The sequence below is a fragment of the Scyliorhinus torazame genome, chromosome 9, assembly GCF_047496885.1.
Source record: "Scyliorhinus torazame isolate Kashiwa2021f chromosome 9, sScyTor2.1, whole genome shotgun sequence".
In the NCBI taxonomy this organism is placed as follows: Eukaryota; Metazoa; Chordata; class Chondrichthyes; order Carcharhiniformes; family Scyliorhinidae; genus Scyliorhinus; species Scyliorhinus torazame.
In genome coordinates this window covers 142,183,014-142,202,513 of record NC_092715.1, presented here as the reverse complement: position 1 = coordinate 142,202,513, position 19,500 = coordinate 142,183,014, and the positions used below count along the sequence as shown (strand labels likewise).

The 19,500-nt window shown below is 49.3% G+C and overlaps 1 protein-coding gene across 1 annotated transcript in view; it reads right to left on the bottom strand.

The window, feature by feature from the left end:
• LOC140430124 (transmembrane channel-like protein 2-B) overlaps nucleotides 1–19,500 on the bottom strand; it is a 187,363-nt gene that overhangs the window by 139,273 nt on the left and 28,590 nt on the right. The window contains exon 5 of the mRNA XM_072517637.1: nucleotides 15,809–15,899. Within this exon, the coding sequence (XP_072373738.1) occupies nucleotides 15,809–15,899 (91 nt within the window). The remainder of the gene's footprint in view (nucleotides 1–15,808; nucleotides 15,900–19,500) is intronic.

Below are 19,500 nucleotides of genomic sequence, written 5' to 3'. Positions count from 1 at the left end.
GCAGGTGGGAAAATCGCCCGAGACACCCAAAATGGCGATTCTCTGCTATCCCCGCTACTCTCCGGCCCGGATGGGCCGAGCGGCCTGCCCAATACGACAGGTTCCCACCGGCGCCGTCCACACCTGGTCGCTGCCGGCGGGAACAGCGCGGGAATGCTGGGGGGACAGCCTGTGGGGGGGGAAAGGGGGTTCCTGCACCGGGGGGGGGGGGGGCCTCAAATGGGGTCTGGCCCGTGATCGGTGCCCACCGATCGGCGGGCCAGCTTCTCTGAAGGAGGACCTCCTTTCCTCCGCTCCCCACAAGATCCATCCGACATCTTCTTGCGGGACGGCCTCGGAGAGGACAGCAACCACGCATGCACGGGTTGGCGGCGGCTGGCGCCAGCCAACCCCCGCGTGCGCGGGTGATGCCAGTTACGCCAGTTATGGCAGTTACACCAGTTACGTGGCGCCGACCGCGTCATTTACGTGGCGCCACTTTTACGCAGCGCCAATGCCCGGAGCGCGCTGACGGTGCTGCTTTCGCGACACGCCCCCCCGAGTTTCTCGCAGCCCGGATCCTAGCTCATTTTCGGGCCCTGAATCGGTAGAGATCGGGGCCGTTTCACGCCATCGTGAACCTCGACGGCGTTCACGATGGCGTGGGCACTTAGTCGCGGGAGCGGAGAATCACGCCCCCTATCCCTCAGTACCCTTTCCATTACTTTGCCTACCACCGAAGTAAGATTAACTGGCCTGTAATTCCCAGGGTTATCCCTATTCCCTTTTTTGAACCGGGGCACGACATTCTTCACTCTCCAATCTCCTGGTACCACCCCTGTTGAGAGTGAGGACGAAAAGATCATTGCCAACGGCTCTGCAATTTCATCTCTTACTTCCCATAGAATCCTTGGATATATCCCGTCAGGCCCAGGGGACCTGTCTATCCTCAAGTTTTTCAAAATGCCAAACCCATCTTCCTTCCTAACAAGTATCTCCTCGAGTTTACCAGTCTGTTTCACACTGTCCTCTCCACCAATATGGTCCCTCTCATTCGTAAAAACTGACGAAAAGTACTCGTTCAAGACCTCTCCTATCTCTTCAGACTCAATACACAATCTCCCGCTACTGTCCTTGATCGGACCTACCCTCGCTCTAGTCATTTTCATATTTCTCACATATGTATAAAAGACCTTGGGGTTTTCCTTGATCTGATCCGCCAAAGATTTTTCATGCCCTCTCTTAGCTCTCCTAATCCCTTTCTTCAGTTCCCTCCTGACTATCTTGTCCAGCGACCTGTCTGAACCTTGTCAGGAGGCAGTCACACCTGTCAGAGTAAGTAGTTTAAATCCTGCCAGTGGCCAGGGACAGCAGGGTGTGACTGCAAGTCAGGCAGGTAAAGGGAACCAGCAGTCAGGAACTCAGGAGCCTCAGCCCTTGACTCTGTTCAACAGGTATGAGGCACTTGCTCCCTGTGTGGATGGCGAACAGGGCTGCAGGAAGGATGAGTCAGCTGACCAAGGCACCATGGTTCAGCAGGCCATTCAAGGGGAGGGAGTAAATAGGCAAGTTGTAGTTGTAGGGGATTCTATTATCAGGGGGATAGATAGTTGTAGCGCACAATGACTTACGAGAGACGAATAGAGATGAAGTCGATGAGGCTTTATTAAGCGTGACTTGTTCCCCGCAGTTCAGCAACAGACTGGAGCTGCGGGGAGAACTCCTGGTTCTTATACTCCGCCTTCAGGGCGGAGCTAGAGATCAACAGCCAACCAGGACCCGGGATCTGTCAGCCAATGGCATCACGGCTTCACAGTCCCACATGACCCCTAATGCATACTACCACAATAGTATCCTTTGTGAGCAGGATAAAGAGTCCCGCATGGTATGTTGCCTGCCCGGTGCTAGGGTGCGGGACATCTCTGACCGGCTTGAAAGGATACTGGAGACGGAGGGGGAGGATCCAGTTGTTGTGGTCCATGTCGGCACCAACAACATAAGCAAGTCTAGGAAAGAGGATCTGTTTAGAGATTATAAAGAGCTAGGATTCAAATTAAAAAACAGGTCCTCAAGGGTCATAATCTCCGGATTACTGCCCGAGCCACTATAGGCCTGGCATAGGGAGGCAAGAATCAGGGAAGTTAACGCGTGGCTGAAAGAGTGGTGTGGGAAAGAGGGGTTCCTTTTCATGGGACACTGGCATCAGTTTTGGGACAGGGGGGACCTATACCGTTGGGATGGTCTCCACCTGAACCGAGCTGGGACCAGTGTTCTGGCGAAAAGAATAAATAGGGTGGTCAATAGGACTTTAAACTACAGATTGGGGGGGGAAGGGAAAGTCAGGGAACCAAGAGGTGAAGTAATCAGTGGGAAGCTTAGCTGCTTAGGAATACAAAAAAGCACGAAAAGACAAAACTCAGGAGAGGTTACGATAGTCCCCATCCCACAAAATATGACACAGTGTATGGAAAGGCTCAGTAAACCAAGGTCCACCACACTAAGAAAACAAAAAGGGACGGTCAATAGAGAATTAAAGGTGCTATATTTAAAATGCGCGCAGTGTACAGAACAAGGTAGATGAGCTTGTGGCCCAGATTGTGACTGGCAGGTATGATGTGGTAGGCATCACAGAGACATGGTTGCAGGGGGTTCAGGACTGGCATTTGAACATCCAGGGATTCACAACCTATCGAAAAGACAGGGAGGTGGGCAGAGGGGGCGGGGTTGCCTTGTTAATTAGGAATGAAATTAAATCAATAGCACTAAACGACATAGGGTCAGATGATGTGGAGTCTGTGTGGGTAGAGTTGAGGAACCACAAAGGCAAAAAAACCATAATGGGAGTTATGTACAGGCCTCCTAACAGTGGTCAGGACCGGGGGCACAAACTGCACCACAAAATAGAAAGTGCATGTCAGAAAGGCAAGGTCACAGTGATCATGGGGGACTTCAATATGCAGGTGGACTGGGTAAATAATGCTGCCAGTGGACCCAAGGAAAGGGAATTCATTGAATGTTTATAGGAGGGCTTTTTGGAACAGCTTGTGATGGAGCCCACGAGGGAACAGGCCATTCTGGACTTAGTGTTATGTAATGAGCCAGACTTGATTAAAGATCTTAAAGTAAGGGAGCACTTAGGAGGCAGTGATCATAATATGGTAGAATTCAATCTCCAATTTGAAAGAAAGAAGGTAGAATCAGATGTAAAGGTGTTACAGTTAAATAAAGGTAACTACAGGGGCATGAGGGAGGAACTGACGAAAATCGACTGGGAGCAGAGCCTAGTGGGAAAGACAGTAGAACAGCAATGGCAGGAGTTTCTGGGAGTAATTGAGGACACAGTGCAGAGGTTCATCCCAAAGAAAAGAAAGGTTATCAGAGGGGGGATGAGGCAGCCATGGCTGACAAAGGAAGTTAGGGAATGCATCAAAGCAAAAGAGAAAGCCTATAATGTGGCAAAGAGTAGTGGGAAGTCAGAAGATTGGGAAGGCTACAAAAACAAACAGAGGATAACAAAGAGAGAAATAAGGAAAGAGAGGATCAAATATGAAGGTAGGCTAGCCAGTAACATTAGGAATGATAGTAAAAGTTTCTTTAAATACATTAAAAACAAACGGGAGGCAAAAGTTGACATTGGGCCACTCCAAAATGACGCTGGTAATTTTGTGATGGGAGACAAGGAAATAGCTGAGGAACTAAATAAGTACTTTGATCAGTCTTCACAGTAGAAGACATGAGTAATATCCCACCAATTCCGGAGAGTCAGGGGGCAGAGTTGAATATGGTAGCCATCACAAAGGAGAAAGTGCTAGAGAAACTAAGAGCTCTAAAAATTGATAAATCTCCGGGCCCAGATGGACTACATCCTAGAGTTCTAAAGGAGATAGCTGAAGAAATAGTGGAGGCGTTAGTTATGATCTTTCAAAAGTCACTGGAGTCCGGGAAAGTCCCAGAGGATTGGAAAATCGCTGTTGTAACCCCCCTGTTCAAGAAGGGAACAAGGAAAAAGATGGAAAATTATAGGCCAATTAGCCTAACCTCGGTTGTTGGCAAGATTCTAGAATCCATTGTTAAGGATGAGATTTCTAAATTCTTGGAAGTGCAGGGTCAGATTAGGACAAGTCAGCATGGATTTAGTAAGGGGAGGTCGTGCCTGACAAACCTGTTAGAGTTCTTTGAAGAGATAACAAATAGGTTAGACCAAGGAGAGCCAATGGATGTTATCTATCTTGACTTCCAAAAGGCCTTTGATAAGGTGCCTCACGGGAGACTGCTGAGTAAAATAAGGGCCCATGGTATTCGAGGCAAGGTACTAACATGGATTGACGATTGGCTGTCAGGCAGAAGGCAGAGAGTTGGGATAAAAGGTTCTTTTTCGGAATGGCAACCGGTGACGAGTGGTGTCCCGCAGGGTTCAGTGTTGGGGCCACAGCTGTTCTCTTTATATATTAACGATCTAGATGACGGGACTGGGGGCATTCTGGCTAAGTTTGCCGATGATACAAAGATAGGTGGAGGGGCAGGTAGTATGGAGGAGGTGGGTAGGCTGCAGAAAGATTTAGACAGTTTAGGAGAGTGGTCCAAGAAATGGCTGATGAAATTCAACGTGGGCAAGTGCGAGGTCTTGCACTTTGGAAAAAAGAATAGAGGCATGGACTATTTTCTAAACGGTGACAAAATCCATAATGCTGAAGTGCAAAGGGACTTGGGAGTCCTAGTCCAGGATTCTCTAAAGGTAAACTTGTAGGTTGAGTCCGTAATTAAGAAAGCAAATGCAATGTTGTCTTTCATCTCAAGAGGCTTGGAATATAAAAGCAGGGATGTACTTCTGAAGCTTTATAAAGCATTAGTTAGGCCCCATTTAGAATACTGTGAGCAATTTTGGGCCCCACACCTCAGGAAGGACATACTGGCACTGGAGCGGGTCCAGCGGAGATTCACACGGATGATCCCAGGAATGGTAGGCCTAACATACGATGAACGTCTGAGGATCCTGGGATTATATTCATTGGAGTTTAGGAGGTTGAGGGGAGATCTAATAGAAACTTACAAGATAATGAATGGCTTAGATAGGGTGGATGTAGGGAAGTTGTTTCCATTAGCAGGGGAGACTAGGACCCGGGGGCACAGCCTTAGAATAAAAGGGAGTCATTTTAGAACAGAGATGAGGAGAAATTTCTTCAGCCAGAGAGTGGTGGGTCTGTGGAATTCATTGCCACAGAGGGCGGTGGAAGCCGGGACGTTGAGTGTCTTTAAGACAGAAGTTGATAAATTCTTGATTTCTCGAGGAATTAAGGGCTATGGAGAGAGAGCGGGTAAATGGAGTTGAAATCAGCCATGATTGAATGGCGGAGTGGACTCGATGGGCCGAATGGCCTTACTTCCGCTCCTATGTCTTATGGTCTTATGGTCTTATGTTCCCAACTTATGCACTTCAGTTCTTGTCTGACAGCATCGTATTTACCCTTCCCCCAATTGTAAACCTTGCCCTGTTGCACACACCTGTCCCTCTCCATTACTAAAATGAAAGTCACGGAATTGTGGTCACTGTCTCCAAAATGCTCCCCCTCTAACAAATCTATCACTTGCCCTGGTTCATTACCAAGTACCAAATCCAATATAGCCTCCCCTCTGGTCGGACAATCTACATACTGTGTTAGAAAAGCTTCCTGGACACATTGCACAAACACCACCTCCCATCCAAACTATTTGATCTAAAGAGTTTCCACTCAATATTTGGGAAGTTGAAGTCACCCATGACTACTACCCTGTGACTGCTGCACCTTTCCAAAATCTGTTTCCCAATCTGTTCCTCCACATCTCTGCTGCTATTGGGGGGCCTATAGAAAACTCCCAACAAGGTGACTACTCTATTCCCATTTCTGACTTCAACCCATACTACCTCAGTAGGCAGATCCTCCTCAAACTGCCTTTCTGCAGCTGTTATATTATCTCTAATTAACAATGCAACCTCTACCCCCCCCCGCCCCACCTCTTTTACCACCCTCCCTAATCTTATTGAAACATCTATAACCAGGAACCTCCAACAACCATTTCTGCCCCTCTTCTATCCAAGTTTCCGTGAGGGCCACCACATCGTAGTCCCAAGTACCAATCCATGCCTTATTCCCACCTTATTCCTGATGCTTCTTGCGTTGAAGTATACACACTTCAACCCATCTCCGTGCCTGCAAGGACTCTCCTTTGTCAGTGTTACCTTCCCCACTGCCTCACTACACACTTTGACGTCCTGAACATCGGCTACCTTAGTTGCTGGACTACAAATCCGGTTCCCATTCCCCTGTCAAATTAGTTTAAACCCTCCCGAAGAGTACTAGAAAACCTCCCTCCCAGGATATTGGTGCCCCTCTGGTTCGGATGCAACCCATCCTGCTTGTACAGGTCCCACCTTCCCCAGAATGCGCTCCAATTATCCAAATACCTGAAGCCCTCCCTCCTACACCATTCCTGCAGCCACGTGTTCAACTGCACTCTCTCCCTATTCCTAGACTCTCTATCACGTGGCACCGGCAACAAACCAGAGATGACAACTCTGTCTGTCCTGGCTTTTAACTTACAGCCTAACTCCCTAAACTAGTTTATTGCATCCACACCCATTTTCCTACCTACATCGTTGGTACCAATGTGCACCAAGACCTCTGGCTGCTCCCCCTCCCCCTTAAGGATCCTGAAGACACGATCCGAGATATCCCTGTCCCTGGCACACGGGGGCAACATACCTTCCGGGAGTCTCGCACGCGACCACAAAATCTCCTATCCATTCCCCTAACCATTGAGTCTCCTATCACTATTGCTTTTCTATTCTCCCCCCTTCCCTTCTGAGCCCCAGAACCAGACTCCGTGTGAGAGACCTGGCCGCTAGGGCCTTCCCCCGGTAGGTCATCCCCCCCAACTGCATCCAAAACGGTATTCTTGTTTTGGAACGGCCACGAGGGATCCCTGCACTGTCTGCCCGTTCGTTTTCTTTCCCCTGACTGTAACCCAGCTACTTTTGTCCTGTACCTTGGGTGTGGTTACCTCCCTGTAACTCTTGTCTATTACCCCCTCTGCCTCCCGGATAATCCGAAGTTCATCCAGCTCCAGCTCCAGTTCCCTAACACGGTCTCTGAGGAGCTGGAGTTGGGTGCACTTACTGCAGGTATTATAGTTTATGATGTTTTTAAAATCATTCTGAATTCATAACTGATTTACCATGCTAGATATTTCTTTAATTGCTTTATTCTGTTTCTCAAAGAACAAAGAAAAGTACAGCACATGAACAGGTCCTTTGGCCCTCCAAGCCTGCGCCGGCCATGATACCCATCTAACCTAAAACCTTTTACATTTCTGGGGACTGTATCCCTCTATTCCCATCATTTCATGTATTGGTCAAGACACCCCTTAAACATTACTATCGTACCTGCTTCCAGCGAGTTCCAGTGAGTTGTGCCTTCTGTGTAAAAAATTTCCCTCTCACATTGCCTCTATGCTTTCCCCCTCACACCTTAAACCTATGTCCCCTAGTAATTGACTCTTCCAGCCGGGGAAAACATTTCTCGTTCGCATTGGCAGCATGGTGACAAACTGCTTTGTTGCTGCAATATGCTTTGCTACGATGAGTGGGATTTTCCAGCCCTGCCTGATGGGGGAATCTTCTGACCCCGCCGAAGGTGATCCTCCATGGTGGGGTTGGCAAGCCACGCAAAACACCATGGACATCTGGGACGCAGAAGATCCCACCGACGCCAATGGTGATCTACGCCTGCCATTGGAAAACACACCACGGTGGGTGGAGGGGGAGCAGGAAAATCCTGGCCATGGTTTCTGGGTTCCTGCTGTTACTTGCATTCTGTATATAACACCCATAAAACTGACTTCACACTTTCAGCTTGATGCACGATCAATTGCACAAAGACTAAAGTTGGGTACAACTGTGGCTTTATTACAGTCAGATGCGTGGCCTCCTGCTGCAGCTGGCGAAATGGCAGGGCACTGGAGGTCATTCATATTTATACAGTTCTCCGTGGGCAGAGCCAGCCGGCAGGAGCTACCGGCAAACCTGTAGTGCAGGTCCTACCTTACATCTCCTATTACAGTGGGTCACCACACAGCTCATCAGCCAAGCTGAGTTGAAATGAAGTCTGAAGTCCATGTGATCAAACATTTTTACTTTTCAGAACAAAATTCACCAAAAGTTAACAATAATTTATTTCATCATTATTACAACAACCTCTTACCACAGTGTCTATTCTTTAAACAAGCTGCTGTAATTTTTCTAGCTCCTAATTTACTGATGCAATGAGGTGTATTATGAAAGGTTGTGAAGTTGATGGCTGGAAAGATACTTCTGGAGTCTTCAGGAACTGAGGTAACTCTTGTCCAAGTGAAGCTTCTTCCCCCAGTCACCCAATTCTGATTGCCATTTTTTTGTATTGTTGAAGGAAGCTAGATCCAGGCCTGGCAAAAGGTTTCAAAAAGCTCGGAACATACAGAGTGCAATTCAACGGAAAAACATTGGGCGTGTTTGGTGGGTGTTTCGCAATGGCTGCATTGGCAAGATCGTGGCCCATATTCAATGGCATTTAGTGCCAACAATGAACCCCCACGAGATTCTCGATATTATTGGCTCCCTCACTCTCTGATTCGCTCCACACGTGCCTCAGCATCTCGTCGTTAACAAGGGGGAACTACTTTTAAGCACTCCCTCATCACTCACTCCCTGACAACTTACAAGAATGGCAGCACACAGACCTTCTCCTCGCTTTGGGAATGTCAAGCTCACAAGGCTTCTCGATGCTGTGAGGGAGAGGTCGGGCACCCTGTTGCCTGAGGGGATTGGAGGACCAGCAACAGGGTCAGCAATGCCACCTGAGAGGCAGATGCTGTCAGTGCGAGCAGCATGACAAGGAGGACCGCTGTCCAATATAGGAAGAAGCCACAAGACCTCCAACGAGCTGTAAAGGTAAGTTACCACCTCTCTCCTGGCATCAGTTCAGCCTGGCACCCCTCAAATTCCCAATTCCCAATCTGGTGAGCACCACATAGTTGCTGATGCACATTAGGTGGAGGCAGGTTTTATTTTTTGTTTAAATGTATTTTATTACAAGCATGTATCAAAGCAGGTTACAACCAATAAACACTCCGGGAAACTTACATCCCAACAATCAACTATACAGTCAGTACAGAAGTTTCCCCTATTTGACCCTCCCCCATCCCACCACCCACCCCCGCCCCCTGCAACTATCAGCTCCTCAAACACTGTCACAAGCAGCCCCCACCTTTTCTCAAACTTCCCTGCTGAGCCCATTAACTCATAATTTATCTTCTCCAACCGCAGGAAGTCGTACAGGTCATCCAACCAAGCCGCTACCCTCGGTGGCGATGCCGATCGCCACTCCAGCAAAATCCGCCGCAAGGCCACGACATCAGCCTCCTCCGCTCCATGAGCTCCGACTTCCAGCACCCCTCTAATGTCAGTTAGAGGGGTGCTGTGCTCTGACTGTGAGATGTGGCAGGTCCGGGAGGCTTCCAGCGTCCCGGGTGGCTTCATCTGCAGAAAGTGCACCCAACTGGAGCTCCTCACAGACCGCATGGTTCGGTTGGAGCAGCAATTGGATGCACTTAGGAGCATGCAGGTGGCGGAAAGCGTCATAGATCGCAGTTATGTAAATGTGGTCACACCCAAGGTGCAGGCAGAGAAATGGGTGACCACCAGAAAGGGCAGGCAGTCAGTGCAGGAATCCCCTGTGGTTGTCCCCCTCTCGAACAGATATACCCCTTTGGATACTGTCGGGGGGGATAGCCTATCAGGGGAAAACAGCAGCAGCCAGAGCAGTGGCACCACGGCTGGCTCTGATGTTCAGAAGGGAGGGTCAAAGCGCAGAAGAGTAATAGTAATAGGGGACTCTATAGTCAGGGGCACAGATAGGCGCTTCTGTGGACGTGAAAGAGACTCCAGGATGGTATGTTGCCTCCCTGGTGCCAGGGTCCAGGATGTCTCCGAACGGGTAGAGGGAATCCTGAAGGGGGAGGGCAAACAGGCAGAGGTCGTTGTACATATTGGTACTAACGACATAGGCAGGAAGGGGCATGAGGTCCTGCAGCAGGAGTTCAGGGAGCTAGGCAGAAAGTTAAAGGACAGGACCTCGAGGGTTGTAATCTCGGGATTACTCCCTGTGCCACGTGCCAGTGAGGCTAGAAATAGGAAGATAGAGCAGACAAACACGTGGCTAAACAGCTGGTGTAGGAGGGAGGGTTTCCGTTTTCTGGACCACTGGGAGCTCTTCCGGGGCAGGTGTGACCTGTATAAGATGGACGGGTTGCATCTAAACCGGAGAGGCATAAATATCCTGGCCGCGAGGTTTGCTAGTGTCACACGGGAGGGTTTAAACTAGTATGGCAGGGGGGTGGGTACGGGAGCAATAGGTCAGAAGGTGAGAGCATTGAGGGAGAACTAGGGAATAGGGACAGTGTGGCTCTGAGGCAGAGCAGACGGGGAAAAGTTGCTGAACACAGCGGGTCTGGTGGCCTGAAGTGCCTATGTTTTAATGCAAGGAGCATTACGGGTAAGGCAGATGAACTTAGAGCTTGGATTACTACTTGGAACTATGATGTTATTGCCATTACAGAGACCTGGTTGAGGGAAGGGCAGGATTGGCAGCTAAACGTTCCAGGATTTAGATGTTTCAGGCGGGATAGAGGGGGATGTAAAAGGGGAGGCGGAGTTGCGCTACTTGTTCGGGAGAATATCACAGCTATACTGCGAGAGGACACCTCAGAGGGCAGTGAGGCTATATGGGTAGAGATCAGGAATAAGAAGGGTGCAGTCACAATGTTGGGGGTATACTACAGGCCTCCCAACAGCCAGCGGGAGATAGAGGAGCAGATAGGTAGACAGATTTTGGAAAAGAGTAAAAACAACAGGGTTGTGGTGATGGGAGACTTCAACTTCCCCAATATTGACTGGGACTCACTTAGTGCCAGGGGCTTAGACGGGGCGGAGTTTGTAAGGAGCATCCAGGAGGGCTTCTTAAAACAATATGTAGACAGTCCAACTAGGGAAGGGGCGGTACTGGACCTGGTATTGGGGAATGAGCCCGGCCAGGTGGTAGATGTTTCAGTAGGGGAGCATTTCGGTAACAGTGACCACAATTCAGTAAGTTTTAAAGTACTGGTGGACAAGGATAAGAGTGGTCCGAGGATGAATGTGCTAAATTGGGGGAAGGCTAATTATGACAATATTAGGTGGGAACTGAAGAACATAGATTGGGGGCGGATGTTTGAGGGCAAATCAACATCTGACATGTGGGAGGCTTTCAAGTGTCAGTTGAAGGGAATACAGGACAGGCATGTTCCTGTGAGGAAGAAAGATAAATACGGCAATTTTCGGGAACCTTGGATGACGAGTGATATTGTAGGCCTCGTCAAAAAGAAAAAGGAGGCATTTGTCAGGGCTAAAAGGCTGGGAACAGACGAAGCCTGTGTGGCATATAAGGAAAGTAGGAAGGAACTTAAGCAAGGAGTCAGGAGGGCTAGAAGGGGTCATGAAAAGTCATTGGCAAATAGGGTTAAGGAAAATCCCAAGGCTTTTTACACATACATAAAAAGCAAGAGGGTAGCCAGGGAAAGGGTTGGCCCACTGAAGGATAGGCAAGGGAATCTATGTGTGGAGCCAGAGGAAATGGGCGAGGTACTAAATGAATACTTTGCATCAGTATTCACCAAAGAGAAGGAATTGGTAGATGTTGAGTCTGGAGAAGGGGGTGTAGATAGCCTGGGTCACATTGTGATCCAAAAAGACGAGGTGTTGGGTGTCTTAAAAAATATTAAGGTAGATAAGTCCCCAGGGCCTGATGGGATCTACCCCAGAATACTGAAGGAGGCTGGAGAGGAAATTGCTGAGGCCTTGACAGAAATCTTTGGATCCTCGCTGTCTTCAGGGGATGTCCCGGAGGACTGGAGAATAGCCAATGTTGTTCCTCTGTTTAAGAAGGGTAGCAAGGATAATCCCGGGAACTACAGGCCGGTGAGCCTTACTTCAGTGGTAGGGAAATTACTGGAGAGAATTCTTCGAGACAGGATCTACTCCCATTTGGAAGCAAATGGACGTATTAGTGAGAGGCAGCACGGTTTTGTGAAGGGGAGGTCGTGTCTCACTAACTTGATAGAGTTTTTCGAGGAGGTCACTAAGATGATTGATGCAGGTAGGGCAGTGGATGTTGTCTACATGGACTTCAGTAAGGCCTTTGACAAGGTCCCTCATGGTAGACTAGTACAAAAGGTGAAGTCACACGGGATCAGGGGTGAGCTGGCAAGGTGGATTCAGAACTGGCTAGGCCATAGAAGGCAGAGGGTAGCAATGGAGGGATGCTTTTCTAATTGGAGGGCTGTGACCAGTGGTGTTCCACAGGGATCAGTGCTGGGACCTTTGCTGTTTGTAGTATATATAAATGATTTGGAGGAAAATGTAACTGGTCTGATTAGTAAGTTTGCAGACGACACAAAGGTTGGTGGAATTGCGGATAGCGATGAGGACTGTCTGAGGATACAGCAGGATTTAGATTGTCTGGAGACTTGGGCGGAGAGATGGCAGATGGAGTTTAATCCGGACAAATGTGAGGTAATGCATTTTGGAAGGGCTAATGCAGGTAGGGAATATACAGTAAATGGTAGAACCCTCAAGAGTATTGAAAGTCAAAGAGATCTAGGAGTACAGGTCCACAGGTCATTGAAAGGGGCAACACAGGTGGAGAAGGTAGTCAAGAAGGCATACGGCATGCTTGCCTTCATTGGACGGGGCATTGAGTATAAGAATTGGCAAGTCATGTTGCAGCTGTATAGGACCTTAGTTAGGCCACACTTGGAGTATAGTGTTCAATTCTGGTCGCCACACTACCAGAAGGATGTGGAGGCTTTAGAGAGGGTGCAGAAGAGATTTACCAGAATGTTGCCTGGTATGGAGGGCATAAGCTATGAGGAGCGATTGAATAAACTCGGTTTGTTCTCTCTGGAACGAAGGAGGTTGAGGGGCGACCTGATAGAGGTCTACAAAATTATGAGGGGCATAGACAGAGTGGATAGTCAGAGGCTTTTCCCCAGGGTAGAGGGGTCAATTACTAGGGGGCATAGGTTTAAGGTGAGAGGGGCAAGGTTTAGAGTAGATGTACGAGGCAAGTTTTTTACGCAGAGGGTAGTGGGTGCCTGGAACTCGCTACCGGAGGAGGTAGTGGAAGCAGGGACGATAGGGACATTTAAGGGGCATCTTGACAAATATATGAATAGGATGGGAATAGAAGGATACGGACCCAGGAAGTGTAGAAGATTGTAGTTTAGTCGGGCAGTATGGTCGGCGCGGGCTTGGAGGGCCGAAGGGCCTGTTCCTGTGCTGTACATTTCTTTGTTCTTTGTTCTTTGTTCTCTGAAACCCCAAATATCGCCACCATAGAGCCCGGGTCTACCTCCTCCTCCACTACCCTGGCTAAGACCGCGAACACTTCCGCCCAGAATCTTCCCAATTATTCGCAGCCCCAAAACATGTGCGCATGATTCGCTGGCCCCCACCCACACCTTTCACACTCATCTGCTACACCCCTGAAAGAACCCACTCATTCTCGCCTGAGTCATATGTACCCTGTGCATCACCTTAAACTGTATTAGGCTCATCCTTGCACAAGAGGAGGTCCCGTTTACCCTTCACAGTGCCTCGCTCCATACTCCCCAATTGATCTCCCCTCCCAACTCCACTTCCCATTTCTCCTTGATCTCCACCACCCGCTCGCTTCCCTGCTCCCCCAGCCACTGTATATATCCCCAATTCTTCCCTCTCCTTCCACATCCGGAAGCAGCAGTCGCCCCAGCAGGGTGTATCCCGGCAACCTAGGGAACCCCCTCCAGACCTTTTGCACAAAGTCCCTAACCTGCAGATACCTGAACTCACTACACCTCGGCAGCTCTACCCTCTCCGTTAGCTCCTCCAGACTGGCAAACCCTTCCTCCAAATACAAATCCCTCACTTTGACCAGCCCCACTTCCCGGCAGTTCCTGTATACACTATCCATCCCCCCCGGCTCAAACCCATGATTCTCGCACAGCGGCATCAGCACCGACATCCCTTCCACCCTAAAATGTCCTCAGCTGATTTCATATCTTCACCTTGGACTGAACTACTGGGCTCCCTGAATACCTACTCGGTGCCATTGACAACGCTACCGTCACCATAGTCCTCAAACTAGACCCATTACAAGATTCCTCCTCCATCCTAACCCACTCTACATCTTCTCCTTCCCACCAACGCTGCACTTTCACCACATTCACCACCCAATAATAATGAAGCAAGTTCGGCAACGCCAACCCCCCCCTGCTGCCTCTGCCTCTGTAGCAGGGCCCTCCCCGCCCTCCCCACCCTTGGCACCTTACAAAGGTGCCGAGATAATCGTGTCCACTTTGGAGGCAGATTTTATAAGGTCACTGGAAGTCCAAACCGAGTAAAATAAAGAAATTTGATTTATTTACAATAACAGTATGTACACTATCTGGTAGATCCCTACCAGGTCTCTCTCTGGTCTGGTGTCCCAAAGACTGCAGGCGGAGGAGATTGTGCCAACAATGCATGGAACTCAGGCCCGCACTGCTAGCGTGGTGACCGCAGTGGAAAGCCTGGGCAGGACGTCCGCATCCTGAGTGGTGGTATCCAAGGCATAATTCAGTCTATGATGACCAAGGCTGAGGGCCTCGGCATCATGTCCCAGTCACTGAGGGACATGTCCCAGTTGTAAGTGGACATTGCCAGGGGCACTGCAGAGCATGGCCCTGTCAAAAAGGAGCAACGCTGAGGGCCTCGACACCATGGTGCAGACAATGGGGAGCCTCCAGAACTGGCAGCGCTTGATAACTCAGCGGACTCTGGAGCTCACTCCAGCTGCACCTCTGTTCCATGGAGTCTCCCAGGGCTCTATGGGCACTGTCAGAGAGGAGGAAGCGCTGGAGCCCAATCGGAGGCCCACCACCAAGGAGACTACAGTGGTCTCCAGTTCTTCTAAATCTTCCCTCCTGACACCGGCTCATCTCAAGGACAGTGGGCAGAACATTGTGGCACGGCGATGCCAGTGACACCAGTAAGTCAGCCGGGGCCACAGGGCTTGGAGGTATCAGGCTGCCTCCACCTCTGGTGTGCATCCTGGGGACACTTCTAGCTGTAGCACTAGAACACAAGAGATCAGGAAGAGAGAGGAAAACTGATGAGGTCACTATCCGTACAAGGGGGACTGGAAATCTCAGTCAAAGGGAGTGAAGCCTGAGGGGTTCCTCCCACCCCACCCCCTCTCAGCTCCTCACTTCTCCTCTGTAGCCATTGCGCCAGCTTCACGTTTTTGAAAAGGAGTACCAAACAATGCCTGTGTGACTTCCCGCTGGGGAGTCGGGTAAATCCCGTGAGGCTGCTGCATTCAACTTCAATCTTGTTATGAGATTGAATGTACATGAGGGTTATTGATATTCTCGCTATATTTGGGTGAGATCCAGAACTCACTATCAGCCTTTCGTAGTCCCAGCATTGTGTATACAGTGTGTATGGGTGAATGGCAAAATGGTTCACTCCCGGCAAGACTCACGATTTTGCCCTCTTCTCTGAGCTACACAGCCAGCGTGCCCCCATCCTGGCCGGGTGCAAAGCGGTCACTGAGTCACACCCACACTCACCATTATGGGACACAACAACATCTATTACAGGTCTTTGTAGGCAATTGGTGCAGGGCATGAGCCAAATGCTGCAGGTCAGTACCTATGCACAAAGAGCACAAAATAACATAGAAGATGAATGTCAGATACTAACCTTCATCATCATCACTTTGTAAGCATAAAACTTTCGACCTTTTCCCTTCCCCAGGGCACCTTCAAATTTCTCTATAAATGCTTGAGATTCCCTGATAAATGCAAGTCAAAATTGAATTAATAAGACAGCAGCTCCTGTAAGATGATTTTACAATTTCAGGGGAGTAGGAATATTCAACCCTGCCCTACCTGAAATTATTCATATAATTTGATTTGATTTGCTTTCAACAACTTTCATTTGACATCAACTGCTCTCAGTTGCACATCTGGCTGTCATTTGATTTTGTTTACATTCAGAACTGTCCATTTAGTTATCATTTTCACACACAACTATACTTGTGATGGCAAATGATGGTGTTATCAATAGATATCATTGCCATCAATTGCTGTCCTGCAGTGATCACAACAAAATGTGACCATATACACAGCTAATACATCCTTTAGGCCCAGCTTTGTGTATACAGTGTGCATGGTCACACTCCCCCCACACCCTGACCTTCCTTCTCTTTTCTCCCCTTCCACCCACCACACTGCTTATTCGCCTCCTCAAACACCTTTTACTCCCCTCTCCAAACACCAGCATTGTGGATAGCACAATTGCTTCACAGCTCCAGGGTCCCAGGTTCGATTCCGGCTTGGGTCACTGTCTGTGCGGAGTCTGCACATCCTCCCCGTGTGTGCGTGGGTTTCCTCCGGGTGCTCCGGTTTCCTCCCACAGTCCAAAGACGTGCAGGTTAGGTGGATTGGCCATGATAAATTGCCCTTAGTGTCCAAAATTGCCCTTAGTGTTGGGTGGGGTTACTGGGTTATGGGGATAGGGGGGAGGTGTTGCCCTTGGGTAGGGTGCTCTTTTCAAAAGCTGGTGCAGACTCGATGGGCCGAATGGCCTCCTTCTGCACTGTAAATTCTATGATGACCTCTCATTCCCCTTCCCTCCATCCCACACTTCTTTCCATCCTCACCCCTTCCCCTCTACAGCATCCCTGCTTTGCCTGTCCCGTCCCTACCGCTCCCCTCCTCCACTGCTCTCATTCCCACCCCTACTTTCTCCTCCTTCCCCACCCCTTCCATCCACTTTCCTCCTCACTCTCTCCTCCTCTTCACCCTCCCCCTTCCTTCCCCTTCCTGCTCTCCCCCTTCCCTTCACCTTCTTCCCTTTCACTCCCTTCGTCCACCCCTCATCATCTTCCCCCCACACTCCCCAACTAAAGGTCTCTGTTTGCAGGACTAGCTGGAAACTGGAAGTGGATTTTTCTGAGCCAGCCTCTAAAGATTTGGGTCTGGAATCTCCGTTTATGAGGCTATGGGCGTGATTCTCCAGCCTTGTTACACTCTCGCTCAAGCGAAATGAGCCGGTGAATAGCAGGAGAGGCCGAAAACAAGAAGCCAACATTTGCAAATCAACTGGCCTGCTCCTGTAGGCAAAATCGTTATCTCGCCGTAGTGTGGCAAGAAACGAATTATCACCACTTACACCCTATTTACTTACAATTAATGAGAGCCAGCACATATACAACGGCCTCCCGTCATTCAGCGGCCTTCCCAGCAAGTGGTCACGTTGGCACTAATCAGTACTCCTTTTAAAAAACGTGAACCTGGCAGAAAGATTTCTGTGGGGAGCCAAGGAGGTGAGTAGCCATCTTTGCTCAAAGAGCCCGGAGGTGCTGGATCTGCCACCCCAGTACTCCGTTGGGGATGGGGCACCCTCGGCTGTGGATGGGGAACCCTCGGTTGGGGGTGGGAGACCCTTGGTTGGGGATGGGGGACCCTCTGGAGGGGTGAGCCACCATGGGAGAGTGGGGGGAGATACTGGGGGGGGGGGGGGGGGGGGGGCAACCAGGGGGTCAACCGCACAGGGCACCAGCATGCCAACCCCTGGATCATGTGTACCCATTCTGGGTGCAACTCCTGTCCCTGCCTGTCTGCCCCACTGATCACCCATAACCCCCACATACTGCTGTGCCTGGAGAGAAAGGCCAAGGGTTTGGAAGTTGCTGCGCATTGCAGAGGAAAGTGACAGAGGCATCATACTAGTTGTGTACAAAGGTGTTTTTTGTGTTTTATCCTCAAAGTGCTTGACCTTCCTTTCTCTACCATAACGTCTAGGTGTGTCCCCAGGATTCACATTTGAGGTGGAGGCAGTCAGCTGCTTACCACGTCCCATGGCCTTCGATGCCCCTGGCAGGCGTCTTCTGGGGGTTCTGAGGCTGGAGGCCCCAGCTCAGGGATTAGAGGGAGCAAGGGGGAAGAGTGCAGAGAGTGGAGAGAAAGAGGGTTTGAGAGCACAGAGACTGGAGGGAATGATGGGTTGAGCAAGGAGACTTGAGGGAGTGAAGCATTGTTGGGGGCGCAAATTTAGAACTGGAGTCTTGGGAAGTGGGTGGTTGGAGATTTTAGAGACAGCGACTAAAAGTAATTAACTGATGGCGATCAGGTGGTGCTCTCAAGCATGCACTATATATCAGAACAATTTATTTGGACTAAATGAAAAACGGAATAAATCATATTGGATGAGATTTTCCATGCAACCCACCGTGTGTTTCTCAGCGGCAGAGGCGGCCTGCTATTTTCTGGCGATGGGATCTTATGGGCCACCATTGTCAATGGGTTTCCAGTTGAATGCAACTATCACTGCTGGGAAATCCACAACTGGGCTGCATCATCGATGGGACCAGAAGACCCCACCAGCGTGAAGGGCCGGAACGTTCCAGCCATTATCTAAGTAAGCAATTTCCTTGTATTTTTCAATGGAGGCTGCTGAGCATATTTGACAGCTTTGAGTGTGCCAGATAGCTTTGAGAGTCTCTGATTGCTTTGAGCAAGCAAGAATAGCTTTGAGTGCACATGATATCTTTGAGCGTGCTATCAAATTTTATATCAAATTCAATCAAAATGAGAAGTATTAATGTCAAATTGTAATTGTGAGCATTGAGTACTTATGAACGGAAAAATAAAGCCAAAATATATAGGTAGGGTGACATTCTACAGGGATTCCCTTGATTTCCCATCATAACCTTTTGAGCCAGATTTGTCCAAACAAGGTGAGAAGGCCAAGTTGGTCAATTTCCAGAATTGGCTAACCCATCTCCTTCAAAATTCATTTTAAATGGTGCCCTGATCTCTCAACACCCCCCCCCCCCTCCCCATTGCGACCCTTGGATCACCCAATGCCCCCAATGCCCACCTGTTGGGGTGCTCTCAAGCCCCCTGCACCCTACCTCATACAGGCAGGGCACCCCGGGCTCATTCCCCGGCACGGGCAAAATGCTATCTGGGCACCTTGGCACTCTGAAATTGGCACCCTGACAGTGCCTTATCAGCCTGGCAGTGCCATGTGGACACCCTGGCAGTGCCAAGGTGGGCCACCTAAGTGCCATCCTGCCCAGATACCAATCACCCGGGACCCAAGGACCCATTCTCTATAAACAACTACAAAATGTTTAAGCCTTGTACTTTTTTTGAATTTTCCACGTGTCTAGGGAGCTTATAGTTTCCCATTGCTTTCTTCACGGCAACATCCTTTGCCAATCGGAGTCGATTAGTCAAAAAAATCAGCAACCTTTCTCCTGTAATTTAAATTATCATGATTGCTTGGACTTTGGCATTCTTGAAGTTAAATCACTTGAGATCATGGAAATTAAACAAATAAGTCAGCCCTTCCTCCATAAAATCATAGTTCCTGCACAGTGTGTC